This window comes from Haliotis rubra, unplaced genomic scaffold (genome assembly GCF_003918875.1).
Source record: "Haliotis rubra isolate DU_JTF1 unplaced genomic scaffold, ASM391887v1 Scf607, whole genome shotgun sequence".
Classification (NCBI taxonomy): Eukaryota; Metazoa; Mollusca; class Gastropoda; order Lepetellida; family Haliotidae; genus Haliotis; species Haliotis rubra.
The window spans coordinates 313,438-339,784 of record NW_025767310.1 but is presented as its reverse complement, the minus strand read 5'-3'; the positions used below and the strand labels follow the sequence as shown (position 1 = coordinate 339,784).

The 26,347-nt window shown below is 43.2% G+C and overlaps 1 protein-coding gene across 4 annotated transcripts; it reads left to right on the top strand.

Annotated features, from left to right (window-relative positions):
• Positions 1-1,719: 1,719 nt before the first annotated feature.
• Positions 1,720-24,259, top strand: LOC124255722 (monocarboxylate transporter 13-like). Of its 4 annotated transcripts, none has more exons than XM_046689625.1 (8): positions 1,720-2,032; positions 2,691-2,824; positions 11,962-12,115; positions 13,352-13,567; positions 14,284-14,427; positions 17,558-18,352; positions 19,054-19,104; positions 22,965-24,259. In XM_046689625.1, exons 4-8 carry the CDS (start codon positions 13,375-13,377, stop codon positions 23,171-23,173), a joined length of 1,392 nt encoding a protein of 463 aa, XP_046545581.1. In that variant the 5' UTR covers positions 1,720-2,032; positions 2,691-2,824; positions 11,962-12,115; positions 13,352-13,374; the 3' UTR covers positions 23,174-24,259. The 4 variants fall into 4 exon arrangements, with proteins under 4 accessions (XP_046545581.1, XP_046545582.1, XP_046545579.1 ...); XM_046689623.1 differs by having other exon boundaries at positions 1,721-2,032; positions 11,962-12,097; XM_046689624.1 differs by having other exon boundaries at positions 1,721-2,032; positions 2,658-2,824; positions 11,962-12,097.
• Positions 24,260-26,347: the final 2,088 nt, after the last annotated feature.

Here is a 26,347-nt window from a genome sequence, read left to right as displayed (position 1 = left end):
CTGGTCAGTAGACAACACCACTGACAGTAAACTGCTTGACTGTAATCGTTCCTCTTCTTCTTATTAAGGTAAGAAACATTTACGCCTTGTTATTTGATACTGTTGTCTTATATATGTATGGAATAATCTAGACAGTTTATGATTGTATTGGTTGCTCACCTTCTAATATAAACCCACTTAGACACGTGCACTGTTATGCGTAATTATCCCTTGTTTTTATATGGGTAATACGTATTAACTATTTCTGTTATGAATGATCATGCACAATACGTTGTGTGTTTTAAGATATGTATTTACCTTAATTTGTATGTATATGTTGCGTATATATCTATCATCATGTAATGAAATACGCATCATAGTTTAGAGGTATTAATCCAAGCATATATGTATTCATTTTCACTTACATGTCGAATGCTCTCTCTAGACATGAACGTATACTTAGCTATATCCCCTATCTATCTAGCTTCCCCTTAAGTTATACAAATATTGATATTTCATATCGAAGTTGTTTGTATATATTTCATGTATTCATATTATTGTCAATCCAGATGCCATGTATTTCTGTTTATCAATTGTATCCAATTCTGTAACACAACACCACTGACAGTAAACTGCTAGACTGTTATCGTTCCCCTTCTTCTTTTTAAGGGTATAATCAAGTTCCCAAACACGGGTCAAAATCTTGATTATAATACTGTTTGTGTCCTGAACTTATTTGCATCATGCCGTGTTCCACTGAACTGGAACAAAGGTCCGTTAGACTGATAGTTCAACGCACAGTCACAGTCATGGCTGCTTTGATATTGATTGTGTCCTTGGCCTAAAACTAATTTGCTAAACTAATTTTCCACTGACCTAGATAGACTGACATTTCTTTGTCGGAGAAATAAGGTCATCTCTTTTGAAAATAGATAGATAGATAGATAGATAGATAGATAGATAGATAGATAGAGAAATACCCTTAAAAAACACAAACGTCATATGATTATTGTTGTAAATAATAGGTTTTGTCATGCTGTCATGGTTGAAAGTACAATCTTTTGCATTTTCTCCCTTACTAACATCATACAATTGATGGACATTCACTGAATAACGAGTCCGGTGCTGGTTCGTTTCTTGTTATTCAGAAGTGATGAAAAACTAAACAGCTCTTGCACAGTGGTACACCTGTAAAAGTAACCTGTTGTCTTTCATTAGACGAGTTTCAGTTTCGAGAAACCAACAAAAAAAAAGCACGAATACGCTGCTGACTTCAGACTGCCGGAAAAGTCTGAAAGAGTACAAGTTAATATTGAAAATCGTTGACACGAAGCAGCGGTTACATGATCGGTTATAGCAGCTGGTGTACTGCATCGCCTGCACAATCCCAGTAGCAGGAAGCGAAGGTTGGCTGAAGTTGACTTGTGAAAGTCTGTATTGTAGCCGAAATGTCCGTGTTTGTACACAGTAACCAAGCTGTTTAAAGGCAAATCAGTATCAGCAGACTGTACAGAACGATAGTGTTTTATAGGGACAGCGTGTTCTTATCATTTACACCATCTAGAAATGACATCTTTAACTTATTATCATTTCCATATAGACTTGCGTGAGTCTATGATTAAAGTTCCGCGCTAGTATCTATACATAGCACACACTGATAGAAATATCGCCAGTACGCGTTCTGCTTGGCGCACACCAATAGTTGTCCCAACATATAAAGTAAATAAAGCAAAAGGTAAGCTACTACAACGTAATACTTCATTCATTAGACATATACCGCGACACGATCCTTTCACAATCAATATTTACCAAAACTCATGTGGCAAACAGATTACGGTTGAGTGCCAAGTGGTGACTATCTCCAGCTTGTAGCTATTTTCTGTTATAATGCTAGGTTGAGACTGACTAGATAAACACAGAGACCGTCACTGACCTGTTTGCTACCACAGGCAACCCACATATACGCTGCCTGACATGAATATTGATTCCGGTTGTGCGAGGACAGGCTGGCTGAGGACAGTGTAACCATCCCGACACACTCTCAACTCTCAAGGTGAGCAATGCTGTTTCATGTCTGTCACTGTTCACACAAAGCCCCGACTAACTGTGCGGTTTATATATGCAGTAACCTGGTCATTCACTGCTGTACACGCCCTGCCAACAGTACATCAGACCATGTCAGTTGGCAGCATGTGGCGTGAGGCGTGTGTATGATTTAAACATAGTTCTACTCAGTGATTAGTGAACAGGGATTGGTGAACAGGTGTTGTAAGTCATGCGTGTATGAAGGACTGATTGTAAAAAAAAATCGGTTTGGTGAATAAGCCCTCGCGCGAAGAAAGCAGAAGGGCAGTGTTATATGAAAATTGTATCCGAAGAGGGAACATAATATACTATTTATAACATGCACATCACGTAAACTGCCTGTGCCCGCACGTACATGTGGTCGCTCTGTATCTGTCTGTGATTGTGAACAAGCCAGGTGGTAATGAAGACAATGCACTCGACAGGTAAGTATAGCTCACAGAAGATGAACAACAAAATAGGGTTGCACAAGGCTGCAGTTAAACTGTATAAAGTACAATTCTAAATACCATATGTGAGATGAACATGATGCGAAAACTGAAATTAGAATGACCAAATGTAGAAGAAACTATTCTTTATTCGATGTGTTCCAGACGTCAGTCAGATTGTGAGGTTTCTGTCAACAGAGTAGCTGTCCTAGTCTGTTCCTAGTGGAGGCCAGCTCTTCTCAATGAAGACAAGTGCATACATGTGGACGTTTGAACAATGATTCGCTCGACATGCTTTCATGCTCATTGACAGGGATACACCCAGTTGAAGTGTAAGTATTATAACCCTGTAACGTGAATCATTAAAGTTTAAGCAAGCTGTTACAAGCTGAACTCAGACGGGTGAATACACAGAAGACAGTACAAATATAAAACTGCCCCGATCTAGATACACACAGGGTGTTAGAGCTACACACGTAAAGGAGACTGCCTAAACACGGAACAAGAAAAGCGGCTTAGGGCCGTTCCAATGGTTAATATTAAAAATGGATTTCCGTATGTTAAAACGAAACCTGCACATGGGGCAGATACACCTTCAGCGTTAAAAACATAGCAAACTTACTACATGTGACATCTTTTGTGTTTGCCTTGATAGACCAATACTATATTTTTCCCGAATACGACAATTTAATGTGTCCGTTTATCGTATTCAAGAAAATCTCGTGTTTCGTCTCACCTGGTCCGGGTTGTACATAACATCATTGTATCTCCCTTAATTAAACTGTATCGTCTCACAGCCCATAGTGATTACAAAACCCCTTGCTCAAAGTGGAGAATGAGCCGAGCTACATTCCTATAAGTCTGGATCTAGATCCTCGCTTGTGGGTAGGGGAGTCTTCTCACATCGGCAGCATGGCGGGACTCGCTTGTAGGTAGGGGAGTCTTCTCACACCGGCAGCATGGCGGGACTCGCTTGTAGGTAGGGGAGTCTTCTCACACCGGCAGCATGGCGGGACTCGCTTGTAGGTAGGGGAGTCTTCTCACACCGGCAGCATGGCGGGACTCGCTTGTAGGTAGGGGAGTCTTCTCACACCGGCAGCATGGCGGGACTCGCTTGTAGGTAGGGGAGTCTTCTCACACCGGCAGCATGGCGGGACTCGCTTGTAGGTAGGGGAGTCTTCTCACACCGGCAGCATGGCGGGACTCGCTGTAGGTAGGGGAGTCTTCACACCGGCAGCATGGAGGGACTTCTTCACACCGGCAGCATGGCGGGACTCGCTTGACAGGTGGGGGAGTCTTTCTCACACTGGCAGCATGGCGGGACTCGCTTGTAGGTAGGGGAGTCTTCTCACACCGGCAGCATGGCGGGACTCGCTTGTAGGTAGGGGAGTCTTCTCACACCGGCAGCATGGAGGGACTCGCTTGTAGGTAGGGGAGTCTTCTCACACTGGCAGCATGGCGGGACTCGCTTGTAGGTAGGGGAGTCTTCTCACACCGGCAGCATGGCGGGACTCGCTTGTAGGTAGGGGAGACTTCTCACACCGGCAGCATGGAGGGACTCACTTCTGGGTAAGAGAGTTTTCACTTGTGGGTAGGGGACGCAAGTTTCTCATACTGACAGCATGGAGGGACTCGCTTGTGGGTAGGGGACGCGAGTTTCTCACACCGACAGCATGGAGGGACTCACTTGTGGGTAGGGGACGCGAGTTTCTCACACCGGCAGCATGGAGGGACTCACTTGTGGGTAGGAGACGCGTGTTTATCACACCGGTGGCATGGAAGGACTCACTTGTGGGTAGGGGACGCGAGTTTCTCACACCTGCAGCATGGAGGGACTCACTTGTGGGTAGGGGACGCGAGTTTCTCACACCGGCAGCATGGAGGGACTCACTTGTGGGTAGGGGACGCGAGTTTCTCACACCGGCAGCATGGAAGGACTCACTTGTGGGTAGGGGAGGCGAGTTTCTCACACCGGTAGCATGGAGGGACTCAATTGTGGGTAGGGGACGCGAGTTTCTCACACCGGTAGCATGGAGGGACTCACTTGTGGGTAGGGGACGCGAGTTTCTCACACCGGCAGCATGGAGGGACTCACTTGTGGGTAGGGGACGCGAGTTTCTCACACCGGCAGCATGGAGGGACTCACTTGTGGGTAGGGGACGCGAGTTTCTCACACCGGCAGCATGGAGGGACTCACTTGTGGGTAGGGGACGCGAGGTTCTCACACCGGCAGTATGGAGGACTCACTTGTGGGTAGGGGACGCGAGTTTCTCACACCGGTAGCATGGAGGACTCACTTGTGGGTAGGGGACGCGAGTTTCTCACACCGGCAGCATGGAGGGACTCACTTGTGGGTAGGGGACGCGAGTTTCTCACACCGGCAGCATGGAGGGACTCACTTGTGGGTAGGGACGCGAGTTTCTCACACCGGTAGCATGGAGGGACTCACTTGTGGGTAGGGGACGCGAGTTTCTCACACCGGCAGCATGGAGGGACTCACTTGTGGGTAGGGGACGCGAGTTTCTCACACCGGTAGCAGGACTCACTTGTGGGTAGGGGACGCGAGTTTCTCACACCGGCAGCATGGAGGGACTCACTTGTGGGTAGGGGACGCGAGTTTCTCAGCATGGAAGGACTCACTTGTGGGTAGGGGACGCGAGTTTCTCACACCGGTAGCATGGAGGGACTCACTGTGGGTAGGGGACGCGAGTTTCTCACACCAACAGCAGGGGACTCACTTGTGGGTAGGGGACGCGAGTTTCTCACACCGGTAGCAGGACTCACTTGTGGGTAGGGGACGCGAGTTTCTAACACCGGTAGCATGGAGGGACTCACTTGTGGGTAGGGGACGCGAGTTTCTCACACCGGTAGCATGGAGGGACTCACTCGTGGGTAGGGGACGCGAGGTTCTCTCACACCGACAGAATGGAGGGACTCACTTGTGGGTAGGGGACGCGAGTTTCTCACACCGGTAGCATGGAGGGACTCCCTTATGGGTAGGGGACGCGAGTTTCACTGACACATGCAGGATGGAGGGACTCACTTGTGGGTAGGGGACGCGAGCTTCTCACGCCGGCAGTATGGAGGGACTCACTGAGTGGGTAGGGGACGCGAGTTTCTCACGCCGGTAGCATGGAGAGGGACTCACTCGTGGGTAGGGGACGCGAGGTTCTCACACTGACAGAATGGAGGGACTCACTTGTGGGTAGGGGACGCGAGTTTCTCACACACATGCAGGATGGAGGGACTCACTTGTGGGTAGGGGACGCGAGTTTCTCACTCCGGCAGTATGGAGGGACTCACTTGTGGGTAGGGGACGCGAGTTTTCTCACACCGGTAGCATGGAGGGAGTCACTTGTGGGTAGGGGACGCGAGTTTCTCACCCCGACAGCATGGCGGGACTCACTTGTGGGTAGGGGACGCGAGTTTCTCACATCGGTAGCAGCATGGAAGGACTCACTTGTGGGTAGGGGACGCGAGTTTCTCACACCGGCAGTATGGAGGGACTCACTTGTGGGTAGGGGACGCGAGTTTCTCACACCGACAGCATGGAGGGACTCACTTGTGGGTAGGGGACGCGAGTTTCTCACACCGGTAGCATGGAGGGACTCACTTGTGGGTAGGGGACGCGAGTTTCTCACACCGGTAGCATGGAGGGACTCACTTGTGGGTAGGGGACGCGAGTTTCTCACACATGCAGCATGGTGGCACTCACTTGTGGGTAGGGGACGCGAGTTTCTCACACCGGCAGCATGGAGGGACTCACTTGTGGGTAGGGGACGCGAGTTTCTCACACCGGTAGCATGGAGGGACTCACTTGTGGGTAGGGGACGCGAGTTTCTCACACCGGTAGCATGGAAGGACTCACTTGTGGGTAGGGGACGCGAGTTTCTCACACCGGCAGCATGGAGGGACTCCCTTGTGGGTAGGGGACGCGAGTTTCTCACACCGGTAGCATGGAGGGACTCACTTGTGGGTAGGGACGCGAGTTTCTCACACCGGTAGCATGTAGGGACTCAGCATGGAGGGTGTGGGTAGGGGACGCGAGTTTCTCACACCAGCTGCATGGAGGGACACTCTTGTGGGTAGGGGACGCGAGTTTTATCAGACCGGTAGCATGGAGGGACTCCATTGTGGGTAGGGGACGCGAGTTTCTACGCCGGAAGCATGGAGGGACTCACTTGTGGGTAGGGGACGCGAGTTTCTCACACCGGTAGCATGGAGGGACTCACATTGTGGGTAGGGGACGCGAGTTTCTCACACCGGTAGCATGGAGGGACTCACTTGTGGGTAGGGGACGCGAGTTTCTCACACCGGTAGCATGGAGGGACTCACCTGTGGGTAGGGGACGCGAGTTTCTCACACCGGTAGCATGGAGGAAATCCTTCTTATGTTAGACAGTCTCTCTTGTCGTAGCTAGGTACGGGACCAAATGCGTAACTGTATACGTCCAGCTGCATAGCATGGAGGGACTCAATTGTGGGTAGGCGACGCGAGTTTCTCACACCGGTAGGATTGAGGGACTCACTTGTTGGTAGGGGACGCGAGTTTCTCACACCGGTAGCATCTACTGAAATCGTTCTTATGTTAGACAGTCTTCTTGTCGTAACTCGGTACGTGACCAAATGGGTATCTGTATACGTCCAGCTGCATGAATGGAGGGACTCACTTGTGGGTAGGGGACGCGAGTTTCTCACACCGGTAGCATCTACTGAAATCGTTTTTATGTTAGACAGTCGGTACGTGACCAAATGCGTATCTGTATACGTCCAGCTGCATGTGGGCTAAATATATAGACATCCCGGCGACTTGACTGCTGTCTTCGGTGACCTTTTAGCTGTAGCTGTAGCTGAAGCAAGTCTAAGGCGCTCACTAGACACGAGAGGACAACAGTCTTATAGATGGGTAGGAATATGTCCTGTGTCTTTCCGGGTAGCCTCTTCTAGAGGGTAGTCCGCCCACTACACTAGATAAAGCAGACCCTTTAATCATAAAATGTAATTTCGATTAATAAAACCCCCTCAGAAATAAGCCAAGTATTAATCCATTCATGTAGCCCACATTATATTTTGAATTCTTTCATGAAATTACACTCGTGTAGGTATATCTGTATTTTACCAGCCGTGTGGGCTTGTTGGTCGTTTCAATTAATTTCTTTCGTGATTTTCGTTATTTTACATTGATACCTGTCCATGCTGTTATATATAATGAATAATGTTTATGAGAGATTGAGAAACATATTCGAGGCGAACCGGCTAACCGCTACCAGGCATTGGGAATGATGGTGCCTTAGACGACCTTGAAGTCAGTAGAATGCATGTATGTATGATAATTGTTAAAGATAATTAAAAAATATATAAAACATTAACAAATAATGCAGTATTTCTAAATATAGCGTTTAAGATTTCTTTTTGTCTTCATTATATTCGATATGGACACAGCCATTTCAGTTTGAAAAAACTATTCTTCAAAAAGCATGATTGGTCGAAATCTTGACAATTTTTTATAATATTACAATAAGAGAACTCCAGTGAGTTCTGCTTACATTCTAACCTTGAAAAACTTCATGTTTTATGTTGGTAGACTGTTTACACAAACATGTAAGTTCTACATAGAGATCATATTGTCCACAATCAATTGTTAGGTTCTTCTTTGCGGACTGTTTCCTACACGGCGATGTATCGCGTTTTGTCAAAAAGAAGTTTTGTTAAAAAAACATTTTATTTATTGAATATTTATATAGCGCACATATCCACGCACTAGTGCATGCTCAAGGCGCTGGTATTTTCCCCTCGATCATTGGATGTCAATCTCAACGCCACATCTTAGTATCAATCTCAAGTCCCTGGGGATCATACAACTCTTGCTGCCACAAGGCGCACCGAGTTATTCCCATCCTTACGAGGTAGCCATTCACAGCTGGGTGGACAGTCACAGTACTTTGTCCAAGTTTTGCTGCACGTTGCTGTACCCGCAACAAGGAACTGGTTGATTGTACAGGAGATAAAATGCATCTTGAAAATCACCTTTATCATGTTTGCATGGTCTCTTGTGTTATTATCAAGATATATATTGGTTATCACACGAGTGTGTTTTGGGATGGTTAACATCCTGCATTACGAATAATCATTGTATTTAGTGAGCCTTGCATTAGGAATAAACACTATGTATTTAGCTCGCCAAGGCTCGCTAAATACAATGATTATTCCTAATGCAGGATATTAACCATCCCAAAACACACTCGCGTGATAACCTATATATATCAACATACCCGAGGAGACTTTCAAATGACTCTCTGTACTGGATAGATCCCAACAGTGACACAGTTGCTCACAGATTTGTTCAGAGCAAAGGTTTGTCCTTCATGGAGCTGTCTATAGTTTGTGACTGTTCGCGGTCGAAGTTCCATTTTTAACATTTGACGAACTGATTACACCAATGAGATTCTGCAAACTTTTAGAGCTTATGCTTTCTATCCAATTTAAACACAACAATAACGGCCTTTCGTTGCTCTCAACCGTCTTTACAGTACAGCTAATGTTGTTATAGAAATTCGAGTCTGACAGGTGTAACTCCCATCAATCAAGGAGCAGTATAGACACACATTATCGGGTACAGACAGATTCGAAGGTTATGAACATCTCCTGTTTAACTTAACTTTGTTTTGCGATGTTGAGAAAACAGCATTGTTCTGTGTTTAACAGGTGTGTTCCCTCATCGTCTGTGGAAATAGATTGTTATGAAACTTTGCATGTCCCGTAAAATACTCTCAGAATGCCGCAGGCAATGAAATTCATACATTCGTTGCTGCCATCAGTAGATGTGTTATGCATTGACAAAAACATTCTATCATAACATTGAAATATCCACTACAATCTACTCAATATATATACAACAATGATACCGTACCTATGAGTAGACATTGTTGTAATTTGTTTTAATGGAGTAATGCAACCTGTTTCAATTCTCAGTAATATGACCCATTGTATATCTATGGTCAACACCAGATATTCAGGATTGATACCGTTCTACTTTCACCACCAGGAACGCTTTGTCAAGAACTAAATCTAACTACAAGCGCCCGGGGTGACACACTGCAGGAGGCTGAGCATGGCCGTTTGGGTCCAAAGGGGAGACCACATGTGCTGTCATCTATATTGAAGGGCACTAAAATAATCAGAAGATAGAATCGCAGGTGCAATGACATGACGAGTAGCATGCCCTTGTTTGCACGTTTGGTTGCACGTGTGTGCATGGAGCGCCAACAAGGCCATGACACAAATAGATGGACATGCCCAACCTTATCATATTCATTGAAAGCAGGGCAGTAACAATTTATATTTTAGATAGATGATCAGGAAAGCATAGGTGCGAGTTCGTGTACCAGACAGACAGACATCCCAGCTTGTTTATCCCCGAGATCATGTTTATAAGTGCCTTTGGCCCAAAATACAGACAGACATATAGATTTATTCAGTAAATATCCCTGCGCATAATACATATTTATCCATACATAATACATATTTACATACATTACCAATGCATGATACAAATGCATGATATGAATATTATATTACTTTGCCTTATTTGTTGTGCTTTAAATAAAAAGATTGAAGTGTTATGCAAAATATCATAATTATGAGAAGCGATTATAGAAATAAAGTTATGTTGAGAGGTAGTATTGATGTATTTACCAATAAGTGTATTACGGAAAAAACTATAAGCTTCACAGATTAGAAGTACATGATATTCATTTTCAATAAAATACTTTTTGGGGATAAACAGAGAGGACAGAGTCTTTCTTCATATGGTGTAGCTTGATGTCTTCCAGTGTTGGCAGCTATTCTAAAGTTACTGCATCTGAAGCGTGATAAGATCCTTTTTAAGCGAGATGGAAGTGATGAGTTCAGATAGTATTCAACAGTCAGTAGGGATTTATATTGTTTATATGAATAAGAGTCAGATAGGTTATTAACATTTACACTCCAGGTTTGTTGTAGATTGTCAAATAGTCTCTGCTTAAACATTGATAAGAAAATATTTTTGTCTCCAACATCTTGGGAAATCCATGCATATCCAAATCCAAATCTGAATAAAATATTTTTAATATTAGTAGCATAAGTGGTGCGTCCCATATCATCAAGGGCAGTGAGCATCCTGTAGCACTGGTGGGGGAGTCTCTCAGGGCCCATTTGTATCAGCCTACACCAGTACTTGACAGCTCTTGTCATATATGTAAGCTGCATTGGAGCTCTACCACACTCACCTAGCACCATTACATTACATGTATTCTTTGACACTTTGAGAAAAGATTTGCACATTTTCACATGAACATCTTCAATTATTTTGCTGTAATTAAATCCCCAAATTTCAGAGCCATAGCGCAGGATAGGAATAACAATACTGTCAAATATTTTGAACAAATCTTTACAAGGAATATCACCAAGTGTCCTCTGATACCTATTTATAGCCATCACAGCTTTAGAACTCTGGGAAGCTAAATAAATTTGAGCCTGTGTCCATATCAGTTTGGGTGTAAACATAATGCCTAAATATCTGTAGAATCTGTCTGAACTATTGGCTCGCGATTGAATGTGTTTGTTGTGTGTCTCAACGGTGGGCAGGGTGAACTCACCTTTTCTCAAGCACACGTGTCATTTCTGAGAGGTGGAAAATGTGCAGTCAACCCTGCCAGGTATTTATTACGATTATGGATTTTATGGACATAGTTAATTGCTAAACATGAATATATAGTGACCAATTGTAAGTCCATCTTTCATTGCCTTATCATTTAGCATATAGAACTATTGGACTTTGACCCACAGGTCTATGATCTGAGTCACGCTCTATGATCTGAGTGGTATGCATGTCTGGTAGATAAACCTGTTATGATGGGAGAGGCGGTAGGCAATTTTAGAAAATAATATTGCACTTCAGAGAAACTATTGTGGCAAACATATTCATGCCAGTTTAGCCTCATGACACACAAGAAAAGCGACACAAACAATATCCTTGTGTTTATGTTTATTAGTGAGTGGAAATTACGTCCTTTGATTTCGTTATATACTACAAACAAAATATAAGGGAACACCCTAAAATTTGATAGTCATACATAAACTGAAACGTGGTGAGGTCATTTATACTCTAAGGTAAATGCAACTTTTTGTGTGCTTAATGGGTACTTTAAACGACATGTTGGAACATGCAGTGAAGCAACTGATTCAATATTCGTTGAGTTTGAGTGAAATGAAACATTGTTAAAAACAGCGAAAAACAAGGGTGCTGAAACACACCAGAACCATGTTTGAGTCAAACGCCCAAACACAACAGCCTAGTGCATGTGGAAGACAGCCTTCACATCTTCTTCACCATGCCACAGCACAAACCGTTAAGCGCCTGCAACAGAAGCAGGGCCATTGCATGGTTACAGGATGGTGAATCCATAAGAAGTGCTGCTCTCTCTCTTCAGGTGTCTCCCTCTGTCATTCATAGACTGAGGGACAGGTTCGAGGCCACTGGTAGAGTAAAGGACAGACCTCGCTCTGGAATACACAGAAAAGCATCAAGGGCAGATGACCTACACTACAGTGTGTACTAACACTACAGTAGGTACCAACACTACGGTATGTACCAACACTACAACACAATACAGTGTGTACCAACACTACAGTAGGTACCAACACTACAGTAGGTACCAACACTACAGTAGGTACCAACACTACAGTACGTACCAACACTACAGTGTGTACTAACACTACAGTAGGTACCAACACTACAGTATGTACCAACACTACAGTGTGTACTAACACTACAGTAGGTACCAACACTACAGTATGTACCAACACTACAGTGTGTACCAACACTACAGTAGGTACCAACACTACAGTATGTACCAACACTACAGTAGGTACCAACACTACAGTACAGTAGGTACTAACACTACAGTAGGTACCAACACTACAGTGTGTACTAACACTACAGTAGGTACACTACACACTAACACTAGGTACCAACACTACAGTCTGTACCAACACTACAGTAGGTACCAACACTACAGTAGGTACCAACACTACAGTAGGTACCAACACTACAGTATGTACCAACACTACAGTAGGTACCAACACTACAGTGTGTACTAACACTACAGTGTGTACCAACACTACAGTAGGTACCAACACTACAGTATGTACCAACACTACAGTAGGTACCAACACCACAGTAGGTACCAACACCACAGTAGGTACCAACACTACAGTATGTACCAACACTACAGTATGTACCAACACTACAGTAGGTACCAACACTACAGTAGGTACCAATACTACAGTGTGTACCAGCACTACAGTAGGTACCAACACCACAGTAGGTACAAACAGCACAGTAGGTACCAACACTACAGTAGGTACCAACACTACAGTGTGTACTAACACTACACTAGGTACCAACACTACAGTGTGTACTAACACTACAGTGTGTACTAACACTACAGTATGTACCAACACTACAGTATGTACCAACACTACAGTAGGTACCAACACTACAGTATGTACCAACACTACAGTAGGTACCAACACCACAGTATGTACCAACACTACAGTATGTACCAACACTACAGTAGGTACACCTACGCTTACACTGAATACAGCAGAAAGACGTCAACAAGTGACGAACACAAGATCTATTCAACTGGTTATTGGCGGAACTGATTATGCTTCACGATTATTAAAACAATAAATAGCAAAAATAATAAACTGCATAGCTTAACAATTACTGATGTGTGACTCAAGGAATATGTGCTGGAAAGTGCTAGTATGGTATGTTTAATGACTGTACATAATGAACGAACACTGCTTTTGTAGTAAACGGCGACCTCTTGACGAAAATGGACGAGAACACACGCTCGGACGCTTGGCGTTACATGATCGTTGCCGCTTCGTTTTCAACACTGTTGTTTTGTTCCTCATCGATGTATTCCAACGGCGTGTTTTTGGTGGCCTTCAAGGATACTGGCCTGTATGACGTCAGCACGTTGTCCTGGCTCATGGCTGTGTCCAACATGATGCACGCTGTTGGGGGTACGTATCCTTTCCCATTTTACCGGAGGTATGATGCAAACTTAATCTAAGTTGGCGAGTTAATATCAACGAGAAAGTCAAAGTATCGTCATACCACGTTATTGTTACACACGATCATACGTCTAGGATTTGTATATATTCAATTGGGGCATTTAACGTGAAGTGACGACGCTGTAGCAGTACGACGAGGACCTAACTAAAGTATATATCTATTTATCTCTCGTTATTTGTTTCTGTTCTACTTTTTTTCGTTACTTCGATTATATTTTTATGTATTGCTATTACTTTCTAGTTATTTCAAGTATATCAAATACTGGAAATGTCTAATGTTTTTCTCGTTGTTTCGACTATTCTCGCATTATTGTAACCGGAAATTTCGATTTAGGTGAATTTGAAATGATGAGAAAATAATCGAAACCACAGTCGAAGTAACTAGAAATAACCCCAAATGTCGAAAATAAATTTGCGTACATATATGTTTACCAGAAATTTCAGTTTGAAATAGTAGTAAGTGAATATTATTTTAAACGGCTTTTAGCACTGTTCAGCGGGGAGTACCAGGTGTACCAGAACAGATGTGGGGAATCGAACCCTGACGGGTAGACGCTTTGTAAGCACCAAACTACCCCGCCGATCCTTTACAAATGTAAACTAATGCTTCCATGTTAACACCACCAGGCTTTCGTACAGTACAGTGTGTATCCTACATTTTACAGGACCAGTAAGCAGCCTTCTAATCACATTGACCAGTTGTCGAGTTGCAACTGTCACCGCAGGGATAGTCACATTTCTTGGCTTCATTATTGGAAGCTTCACGTCCGATTTGCGGGTTCTCTTCTTGGGCTTCGGTGTTCTTATAGGTGAGTAGACGTCGTGTAATGTAGACCACGCAGTGGATGTGCAGGGTTGCGACGTTTGGGCATGCCATGAACCACTTGATCTAAAAACACCGAGGGTGAAATCCTAATGTCTTGTTATGTCTCAAGGTTTGTCAGCACCAACGCAGTGAACGCCGAACAGCTGCCTCACCTTAATTCTCTACAGACCGCATACAGCTGATACACTGTGATCTAACTGTAATACTGTTCAACATGGCTCTACATACAGCTGATACACCGGGATCTAAGTGTCATACTGTTCAACATGGCTTACACCCTACATACAGCTGATACACCGGGATCTAAGTGTCATACTGTTCAACATGGCTTACACCCTACATACAGCTGATACACCGTGATCTAAGTGTCATACTGTTCAACATCGCTTACACCCTACATACAGCTGATATACTGTGATCTAACTGTAGTACTGTTCAACATGGCTTACACTCTACATACAGCTGATACACCGTGATCTAAGTGTAATACTGTTCAACATGGCTTACACTCTACATACAGCTGAAACACCGTGATCTAACTGTAATACAGTTCAACATGGCCTACACCCTACATACAGCTGATACACCGTGATCTAAGTGTAATACTGTTCAACATGGCTTACACTCTACATACAGCTGATACACCGTGATCTAAGTGTAATACTGTTCAACATGGCTCTACATACAGCTGATACACCGTGATCTAAGTGTCATACTGTTCAACATGGCTTACACTCTACATACAGCTGATACACCGTGATCTAACTGTAATACAGTTCAACATGGCTTACACTCTACATACAGCTGATACACCGTGATCTAAGTGTAATACTGTTCAACATGGCTCTACATACAGCTGATACACTGTGATCTAACTGTAATACTGTTGAACATGGCTTACACTTTACATGCAGCTGATACACCGTGATCTAAGTGTAATACTGTTCAACATGGCTTACACTTTACATACAGCTGATACACCGTGATCTAACTGTAATACTGTTCAACATGGCTTACACTCTACATGCAGCTGATACACCGTGATCAAAGTGTAATACTGTTCAACATGGCTTACACTCTACATGCAGCTGATACACCGTGATCTATGTGTAATACTGTTCAACATGGCTTACACTCTACATACAGCTGATACACCATGATCTAACTGTAATACTGTTCAACATGGCTTACACTCTACATACAGCTGATACACCGTGATCTAAGTGTCATACTGTTCAACGTGGCTTACACCCTACATACAGCTGATACACCATGATCTAAGTGTCATACTGTTCAACATGACTTACACCCTACATACAGCTGATACACCGTGATCTAAGTGTAATACTGTTCAACATGGCTTACACTCTACATACAGCTGATACACCGTGATCTAAGTGTAATACTGTTCAACATGGCTCTACATACAGCTGATACACCGTGATCTAACTGTAATACTGTTCAACATTGCTCTACATACAGCTGATACACCGTGATCTAAGTGTAATACTGTTCAACATGGCTTACACTCTACATACAGCTGATACACCGTGATCTAACTATAGTACTGTTCAACATGGCTTACACTCTACATACAGCTGATACACCGTGATCTAAGTGTAGTACTGTTCAACATGGCTTACACTCTACATACAGCTGATACACCGTGATCTAACTGCAGTACTGTTCAACATGGCTTACACTCTACATACAGCTGATACACCGTGATCTAAGTGTAGTACTGTTCAACATGGCTTACACTCTACATGCAGCTGATACACCGTGATCTAAGTGTAGTACTGTTCAACATGGCTTACACTCTACATACAGCTGATACACCGTGATCTAAGTGTAATACTGTTCAACATGGCTTACACTCTACATACAGCTGATACATCGTGATCTAAGTGTAGTACTGTTCAACATGGCTTACACTCTACATACAGCTGATACACCGTGATCTAAGTGTAATACTGTTCAACATGGCTTACACTCTACATACAGCTGATACACCGTGATCTATGTGTAATACTGTTCAACTGTGGGTTTGTTTGTAGCTTAAATGTTATGAAACGTAAGAAAGAAATCTTGGAACATTGCTCGATATAGAGGGACTTTTGGAAAGCTGAAGTCAACCCTCTGAAGTCATCCTTAGCAATCTTCCAGCAATATCACGGCGGGGGACGCCAGAAATGGGCTTCACACATTGTACCCATGTGGGGATTCGAACCCGGGCTTTCGGCGTGACGAGCGAACGCTTTAACCACTATGCTACCCCACCGCCCAGTCACCCTTATAATTGAGCAAGAAGTATCTGAATGAAATATCAGCGGCGTAAAATCATACTCCCTCTCTCACTCGTGGAGCTATTAATCAGGTGAAAGGATTGTCGAAATGGGGCCTTTGATTTCAAGAATTTTTTTTTTTATATTTTGGTTTTCCAAGGCAACGCGTTCAAGCCAAACGTTTCATTATTCCTCCACGTATTAGGGTAGTTATGACAGATTCCGTAAGAGTTCACCGAAATGAAGATTGAATTGAAATGAATGGCTCTGTCTTCATGTTCTCCCTATTTATCTAATTCAGGTGAGCTACTGTGTCGTATTGTTTTAATGCTCTATCAGGCTACCACCTTACATTCTTCTCTATACGCATTAATAATCCTCGTTTCATTCAGATCCTTCAACTGTTAGTTATGTTGGACTGTTTGTCCGGACTCACTGTTACGCTATATGTTTATCGGTATGTGTGTGAAATATACGTTGTAGCAGAAAGTACATGAAAAAATCATTTTCAAACAGTTTTGTAAAAAAGATAGAAAAATGAACATCGTACGTTTATTATTTTACTGTGTTTGTTTGGGGGTAATTATGTACACGTGTTAAATATAGTCCTAAATTTAATACATAGTCCTAAACCTTTAATACGTGTCACACATAAACCGACTGTCAGACAGACTTGTATTTCGATGAGGAAGATGCTATCTGGAGGCTATATAAGTCTATGCTAACGCTAATTTAAACAAAGTGTGCATATCTGCCAATAGATAATGTTTTTCTAGAGATACTCAAACACTGGGTCACCGCAAGTAACATGTCTAACTATTTCTGCAGGTATAGGCCGTGGCACCTCCTTTGCTACCACCAATGTCAACATTGCGTACTGGTTTCGAGAGGATAGCAGCATAGCTTCTGGCTTGACCACAGCTGGAGTTGGAGTTGGAATGTTGATACATCCACGTCTAGTCCAGGCCTTTATTGACTGGTATGGTGTACACGGAGCGCTCATGCTGATGGGAGCTGTATCACTTCATACTTGCATATGTGGTCTTCTTCTACGACCTTCCTCCTTTGAAAGAGGGAAGCACAAGAGAAGTTCAGAAGAAACTCCTTCACGTGTAACAGTTCCCTGTGTGCAGAGGGCGACTGGTGTCATTGAACAGATGAAACCTATATTGACAAATGGTCCTTTTTTACTGTTCATGGTTGGAGTGTGTTTATTCAATACATCATTCCTTGTGATAACGACATTCATCCCCGATTTCTTCAACCTTAGAGGCTCCACACACCAGGAATCGGCTATGGCAGCTTCTGTAATCGGGTGTGGAGGTCTCATATCGCGTGTTTTGGCTGGTGTCATGACAAACGACCCAAAAATAGGCACAATGATTCTGTTATCGAGTAATTGTGGTATTTCAGGCATTCTGACTTTGCTGCTGCCATTTCTAGCAGATTCAGAGGCGGGGAGGTACATGTATACCTTCTGTATCGGTACATACCTCACCTGTATCTATGTCATCTTGGGGCCTACTACTCTACAAAAAGTGGGTCTACAGCATCTTGCGTATGGATTCGGATTCATGTTCCTAAACACTGGCATAGGGAACCTGGTTGGCCCCCCAATAGCAGGTAATACAACATTCTGAATTATTACGTCTTTGATTGGCATTCTAGAAGTTGAGAAGATGAAGAATGAGGACAATTGTTATGGATATACAACTTTTTCATTCTGTATAGGCGACGTTTCGATATAGATTCTAATGTCGTTGTCGTCACTTGCTTCACAACGACATTTGAATCTATGTCGAAACGTCGCCTATACAGAATAAAGAAGTTGTATATCCTTAAACGTTGTCCTCATTCTTCTGACTTATTGTCAAAGTGGAAACCACTTCAAAGGCGATTTTAATGGCAGCCGTTGAAAATGTCCGTTTGGTTTTGTAGACTGAGCTGGTAGGTCACTGGTCCACGCCCCTCTACTAACATAACATTCGATGACTTATGGAGATGCTCATGATCAGAGGGGATGTTTACTGAATATCTTAAACAAACGCATTAAAACAATTAGGCATGTGTCATAAGTGGAATTTTAAAGAAGACTATTGAAGTAGTTTGCGCTGTGACAATACCACTTTTATCCTAAATAGCTTTTAAGAAATTGTGGTACAACACATAACATGATGTATGTTTTCCACAATTATTTTCGTTACATCCTTCCATTACTGTGGCAATCCTAATGGACAAGATTACTTCTATTTATGTACACGTCACAAGCTCTGTCAATGTACAGACAATAATGCGTGCAGTAAAATGTGCTATTCTTTTTGCAGCATACATTTGGCGTCAGACAAATTCCTACTACGCTTTGTTTGTTTTCACAGGTGAGTAGTAATGATAATGGTACAACTGTTCTGGTAATCAATACAATCTGTTGTGTTAGGCTGGCGGTGATGTTATAACTGATGGTGCGGGTGAAATTTAAATTCGGTTAATATGATGCCAGATCTCAACACTGTCAACAGGTACGCCGTTCTCCAGGCTCAGTGAATATCTGAAGATATACTCGCCGTCATTAATGAAGGATCAAGCTATTGGTAACACTGTTTCTTAAAAGTTGTAATATCTTCGTTTTTGTTTGAAATATGTACAACTGAATATTTTGCAAACCTTCTTAACAGTATGGAAAAAACACATCAGGCCGTTGAAATGTCATTATTACATTCTTTAACGTCCGATACATTCTGTTCCACATGACACATTTTTTATTCAAATTGTCAATATGGAAATCCACCTGCCACTTAATGTCAACGATTTGTTCGTACAAGTCGCTCTATCCATGGAAAGTGGAGGACAATACACATGCATTGGTGCTTTTTCACTGTCGTTCACTGTTCAGTTACCGCTTTGAAATCTCAGCTTAAAATGAGACGGGTTTTTTACACTTGCCGAAAGGGGTCAGACTATAGGCCTTTTGGAATCTGGTTAAACTCAGTGGCAGGTTGCTGTCCTCTTTAATGTGAGTCAGAGCGCTATTGGTAGACTGTGGCAGACATTTCAAGCCAATGAATCCGTGGAATATGCACGTCGACCAGGTCGCCCCAGAGTCACAACAGTCCGAGATGATAGGCACATGATTAACACTGCGTTACGTAAAAGATTCCTTAACATAGCAGATCTTCAGACTGAACACTTCAATGTTAACAATGTATGGATATCCAGGAGCACCATTCGTCGATGTTTAAGGGCAGCCGGACTCCGCTGTAGGCGACCTGCAGTTCGTCTACCATTAACACCACGTCACAGACAGGCGCGTTTGAGATGGAGTAGACGTCATGGCCGCTGGAATCAACGTCAACAGTCTCGAATGCCCTTCATAGATGAAAACAGATTCAGTTTGTCCTTCCATGATGGTCGGCAGAGGATTTATCGTCGCAATGGAGAGCGAACCACAGATGCAACTGTGGCCACACATAACCGATTTGGCGGGGGGTTGTCATGATTTTGGCAGGGATAACTCCTTCTGGACGTACGCCACTGCACGTAGTCGACGGTAATCTTACCGGACAGAGTTATCGGGACGAGATTCTGGCTCCTATGGCAGTACCATTCCTGCAAGCTATGCATGGCTTTTATGGTCGACCCTCTTTACTGCAAGACGACAATGCTTGGCCTCAAAGGGCCAGGATTGTCACAGAATTCCTTGGACAGCAGGGTGTATCTATAGCTCGCCAGTCCTCAACCCAATTGAGCATGCCTGGGATAAACTCGGTCGACGTGTGTACACACGTCACCTAGCACCAGTGGATCTCCCAGGACTCCGCAGAGCTCTAGTAGAGGAATAGAATGCGATTACGCAAGCTTTCTTTATGGACCTGATAAGGAGCATGAGAACAAGGTGCACCTGTGTCTTGGGCCCGCGAGGAGGGTACACAAGATATTGAATGACCGAGTGCTTCATGTTTGTCATTTTCATTTTGGGGAGTTGGTCAAAACAGCTGATGTTTGCTAGTGCTGTCTGAACTTCAGTGAGTGAACAGGGTTTACTGTTGCTTCAATATATACAAATGGGAACAAGTATCGGAACACCCCATATTGTTCACGATATCAATATTTTACTATTAACAACAGAAGAGGAATCCATCCAAGCCTCAGTTGAACTTACGATCTGGATCGACCTTCAAATAATTAAATGACAAATGTTAACTATAAAAAAACACGACAAACTATAGTTTATTCAGAGAAGCAAACAATCGACTCATTTTGTTGTACTGATACCAATGATCGTATGACTCCAACCAGTGCTGTCATTTTCAAGCTTCTGGCCTACAATCCTCAATAAATCACAACAGTATCAATAACCGAGCACAATGTGAATATCTTGTGTAAGCTCTGCCAACTGCAATGACATTCCTGATCTTCTACCTCACTAACAGTATTGAACGTTGAATTTGACGTTGAGGTATTGCGTTCCGATTCTGATGAAGGGCTTGTTCCAATTTATCAAGATTTTGTACTGGGGGATATCTCTTACGTAATCCGCGACCCATAATGTCCCAAACATTCTCTATGGGATTGGGATCTTGACTTCTGTCTGTCTCTAGACGTGTGAAATGACCAACGGTATATGTGCGATGTGCCATGAACCCTGACCTTGTGTTCAGAGGATGGCCATCGAAATGTGATACAACAACCATATCTAGTTTATCAGTGATTTACATTCAAATATTGTCTGATCGTTTACAGTCATGCGAGAGAACTCACTCCACCCCTACCCCGCCCAACCGCACACACACACCATCAGTGAAGCCCCGCCAAGCACAACTTGTTCCAGGATATTCCGTTGTGTATATGCAGTGTTTCTGAATCTGAACTCTGAAATCGACTTATGTCTGACCAGTTGACCTTCCTCATGTCGTCAAATTCAAGTGACGTCCTGCTCGACACCAAGCTAATCGTGCTGCCTTGAGCTCTATACCAAGTCGATGTTAGGCGCTTTCAAACCGTTCTGGTGGACATACGACGATGTGGAAGTCTTTCTGTTTTTAGCACACCACTTGACATAAGCGGAGGAAGTCTTGTGATTCTGAGAAAGGTTATATGCTTCCCTAACAGGTGTCACTAAGAGCTGGCGGTCCCTAACGTCATTAGTTTGCTGATGTTTTCTGGCCAGCCTTTGATCAGTTGTTAATTGAGTAGACCCCTTGTTTGCTTATCAACAATGAAATCAGTTGGTTTTCCAAGTTATCGAGCTGTAAGAACAGTTTAATGATATTTGCTTAATGACGGGTACACGTACTGCACGTGATGCTCGCCTGTGGTCGTAGTATGTGTATCTAACATCAGTGTATGGTGAGCCCGACCGGTCAAAAAACCCATTACAAAGGTAATTACGGTTTAAATATAAATGGCTATATAGGTGTTAATAATCACAGGTGTTGCGATACTTTTTGACATGTGTATATTATTCAGCATCGCGGAGTTTACTCTTAAGAGAAGGAGCTCTGAATTTCTAGACAGGTAGAAAGAGTGATCTCTCAGTTCAGAGGTCAAACAGCTAGCTGTTAATTTGATAGACAGTTTAGATAGGTAGATAAGAATGATATGAATTTCTAGACAGTTAAAACAGGGAGCTGTGGATATATACACAGGTAATATAGGGAGTTTTGAATTTGACAGACGGTTACGAAAAGGGCCATTTTAATGTGTATAAAAGCGGGGGAGATCTGAGCTCATGGACCATTAAGAAAAGGGATATATAAATGTCTCGACAGTTAAGAAAGTGAGATCTGAACTAGTGGACAATTGAAAAAAGAGATACATAAATGTATCGACATTTAAGAGAGTGAGATCTGAACTGACAGACAATTAAGAAAAAGGATTATATATGAATTTAGAGACATTTAAGAGTTGGAGATCCGAACTGAAGGACATTTAGGAAAATGGAAATATGAATGTGTTTACGGTTAAGACAAGATTCCTACACGGGTAATGTAAGGAGATTTAAACTTAAAGACAATTAAGAAAGGGATATCAATATTTAAAGACAATTATGAGACATTGAGCTTTGAATTTATCGACAGCTATTATCGTTACAAATGTTAGTTGATACCCTAATGCTACTTCATAATTTCAAAACTATCGGTATTGATAAATTATCCTTAATTTTCACTTAGTGTAAATACAACTTGAAATGCCCGAGTAGCTCGATCAATCGTCATACTGTTTATGTCATGTGTTTCAGCGTGCCTTCTACTGGCAGCAAGTTGTTGTGGATTTCTGTCCGAACTTGTCTCGAATAATGATTTGAAGGATATTAGCCCAGCACAAGACATCCTCTTGAAGATAGATCCAGTGGAACAGGTTAGAATGTCAGGGTCTTTAGACAGAGAACTGGTTATAATGGCAGCATCGGAATCCGAAGCTGAACAGCAAACACAGACTGTTGTGTGACCTACACTATATTTTCATTACATGGTTATCAGGGAATCTATATGGTCAGCTTACAAGTTACATATCCTGACGAGTTCGGACATATAACAAATCCACCTGATGATGCACTCTACAATGAGACAACAACCAACTTCATATGTGCACACCATGCAGTCGACCTGAGAAGTATGTTCGCATGCGGAGGACTATGATGATTTTGATGATTCAGTCCACATTCTAAGGGAATCGCAAGACGAATCACCGGATTTAGGTTTAATGCCGAATTCGAGGTACCAACATTAGTTCTCATACAAAGAAATCCACAATTTACTATATTCATGACTCTCAGTTAAAACGTTGCAAGCATAAAGAATCTAATGTAATATTTTAAAGTGAAAGTCAGATTTTGTTACCACACTGACTTGACTGTTTTGAGTGACATCGGCTTTCAATCACATACACATGATTCATATTTTGAGATTATATGACGCAATATTTACTGCAGGAACAGTCAGTAAATATATTTTGTCAGATATTTTAATACTTTCGCAGAGCTCACTCTACATCAAGGTCTTTGTTTACCAGTTCACGCAGAAGAATCATATCGTTTTTAGCACAAGCCTGAATGTTGGTATTTTATCAGTATTGTCATTATTCATTTTACAAATGTATTTACAAAATATTTCAGTGGCTTATTCTATATTTGTATGATATTATATAAGTATACATGGACAATTCAATGGTTTGGATAAGCAATTGCGGCGTTTTTCACCCTACAGAAGGGGAGGTTTTGTATCCTTAGGGGACGACAGTTTGGTCTTTGGAAGTGACCTGATCCTCCTACACCGGACGGTGCGAACTATCAAAGAAAAGGAAATAGTGTTATTTGGAAAGCTGACTCGATGTCTTGAAGCGGGGATATTATGGCCGGGGAACGGTGCGTTATGCACTTGACACGTGTACTGCAGCTAGGGTGAACGATACATGTACTGCAACATGATGGTGCTGTCGTGTGGGTTGATATGGTGTATTTGATGTCCAACAACATGTTTATTCAAGAATGTATTATAGCATCCCATATTGCAAATAAATATAATTGAAAACATATTGCTATTTCTGAATGAATACATGTATCAAGTCTGGTCAATTGATCCGCATTATGCTGATATCACAAATGATGGAGTGTTTAACAAACGGAAGTACTGTGAAACGTGTGAGGTTACTTTGTTGTTAAACGTCTCCGTCAGCAATTTTACAGCTCTATGAAAGCGGCCTGTATTTATCGATCCTGGACCAGTCGATCCATTGATTTTGATGCATTTCATCGATCAACGCAATTGGGATACGATGACATGCATCTACCAAGTCAGCGAGCCTGACCACCCAATCCCGGCAATCGCCATTTACGACAAGCTGAAAACCAATTTTAACCCGGATCTTCCCGAGGCTTGCAGTGAGCCCTATACGTCGAGCATCTCTTACACTTACAGAAAGTAAACTGCAACATCTACCGCGAGACGGCTGTCACCTGCAAGCAAGACGTCTGTGAAGGGTGTGGCTTAAAGCAACTCGACATAGTCGGCAAAGATTGATTGTGTGCCAATAAACCACCACTTATACAGACGAATCAACGGTGGAAATATCTTCAATGAGCAAAACATTTGCACAGGGGATAGACTAGAGGCATGCCTCTAAAATTCTTAACCAAAACGTATTGCTTAACAGGATTGAAGTAGAGGTTGACATTGTCGATCGGAAATAAAATATAGTACATATATACTAGGCACATAAAGAAACTGTGCATACAGAAATTTAAAATCTAAATTTATCAAACCTGTGTACACACATACGGATTTAAACTCAGAGATTAGTGACATGTATCCAACATGCATGCACGTGCCACGTTCCGTGACGTCAGTGGGTTCGTCCTTGAGACGTGCAATACGTTGTTGCACGTGCATTCAGAGCAAATGAATGCCACACAGTACTGTCACTTTGGAAAGCACAACCCCTGCCCTTGCGATCGTTCCAAAAATTAAACGGCTATTGAAACACATAGCATGCCAAGGCTCACGTCTGCACAACGTCATGAGGCCATTGGGATGGTCCGTGGGGGAATGTCTCAACGACAAGTGGCTGCACATTTCCACGGCCACCGGAACACCATTTCTGCAATGGTGAGACGCTGCCAGAACACAAATGACGTCATCGATCGGCCACGTTCTGGACGTCCACGTGTAACAACGCCAAGACAGGACATATGGATAAGGGTGACCCATCTTCGCCACAGGTTTCAGACTGCAGTGATGACTGCCCGAACCATCCCAGGACTTCGCCGTATTCACCCCAACACAGTTCGACAACGTTTACGTCATCACGGGATCAGACCACGACGTCCCGCCATACGGCCTATCCTGACACAACGTCATCTACAAGCTCGACAAATGTGGTGCCGAAATCATGTCCGCAGACCCTTGTTTTGGTGGAGAAATGTTGTTTTTACAGATGAGTCACGGTTTAACATTTCCCATAGTGATGGACGTCAACGTGCCTATAGACGCGTGGGAGAACGTTATGCACAGGCTTGTGTCTTGGAGAGGAATCGCTTTGGTGGTGGTTCCGTGATGATTTGGGGTGAAATAACAGCACGCCCAAGAACTCCTTTGGTGATTGTTCAGGGCAACTTAACTAGTGTGGGCTACAGGGATCAGATTCTTCGACCTGTGGCAATTCCTTTTCTGCAACGTCATGGCCCTGGGTGTCATGGCCCTGGGTTAACATTCCAACAGGACAATGCCCGCCCTCATACGGCAAGGATTGCTATGGATTTCTTGCAACACCACAACGTTGACTTACTGCCTTGGTCTGCAAATTCACCGGATCCCTCCCCGATAGAGCATGTTTTGACGAGATGGATCGACGTCTACGCCGTCTTCCTCATCCGCCAGATAACGTCCTTCACCTTGCAACAGAACTTGAGAGAATCTGGCGTGACATCCCACAAGCCTTCCTTGCACGTTTGATAGGCTCTATGCGTCGTCGATGTACTGCTGTTCTCAATGCCGATGGTGGATATACCCGTTATTGAGGTTGTGACATGGTCGTTTGACCATGTCCCGCTTGTGGACTCGTGACGTCATTGTGATTGACTTGTTATGGTCTCATGATCCCTCCATTAAAGTTTATATGTACCTT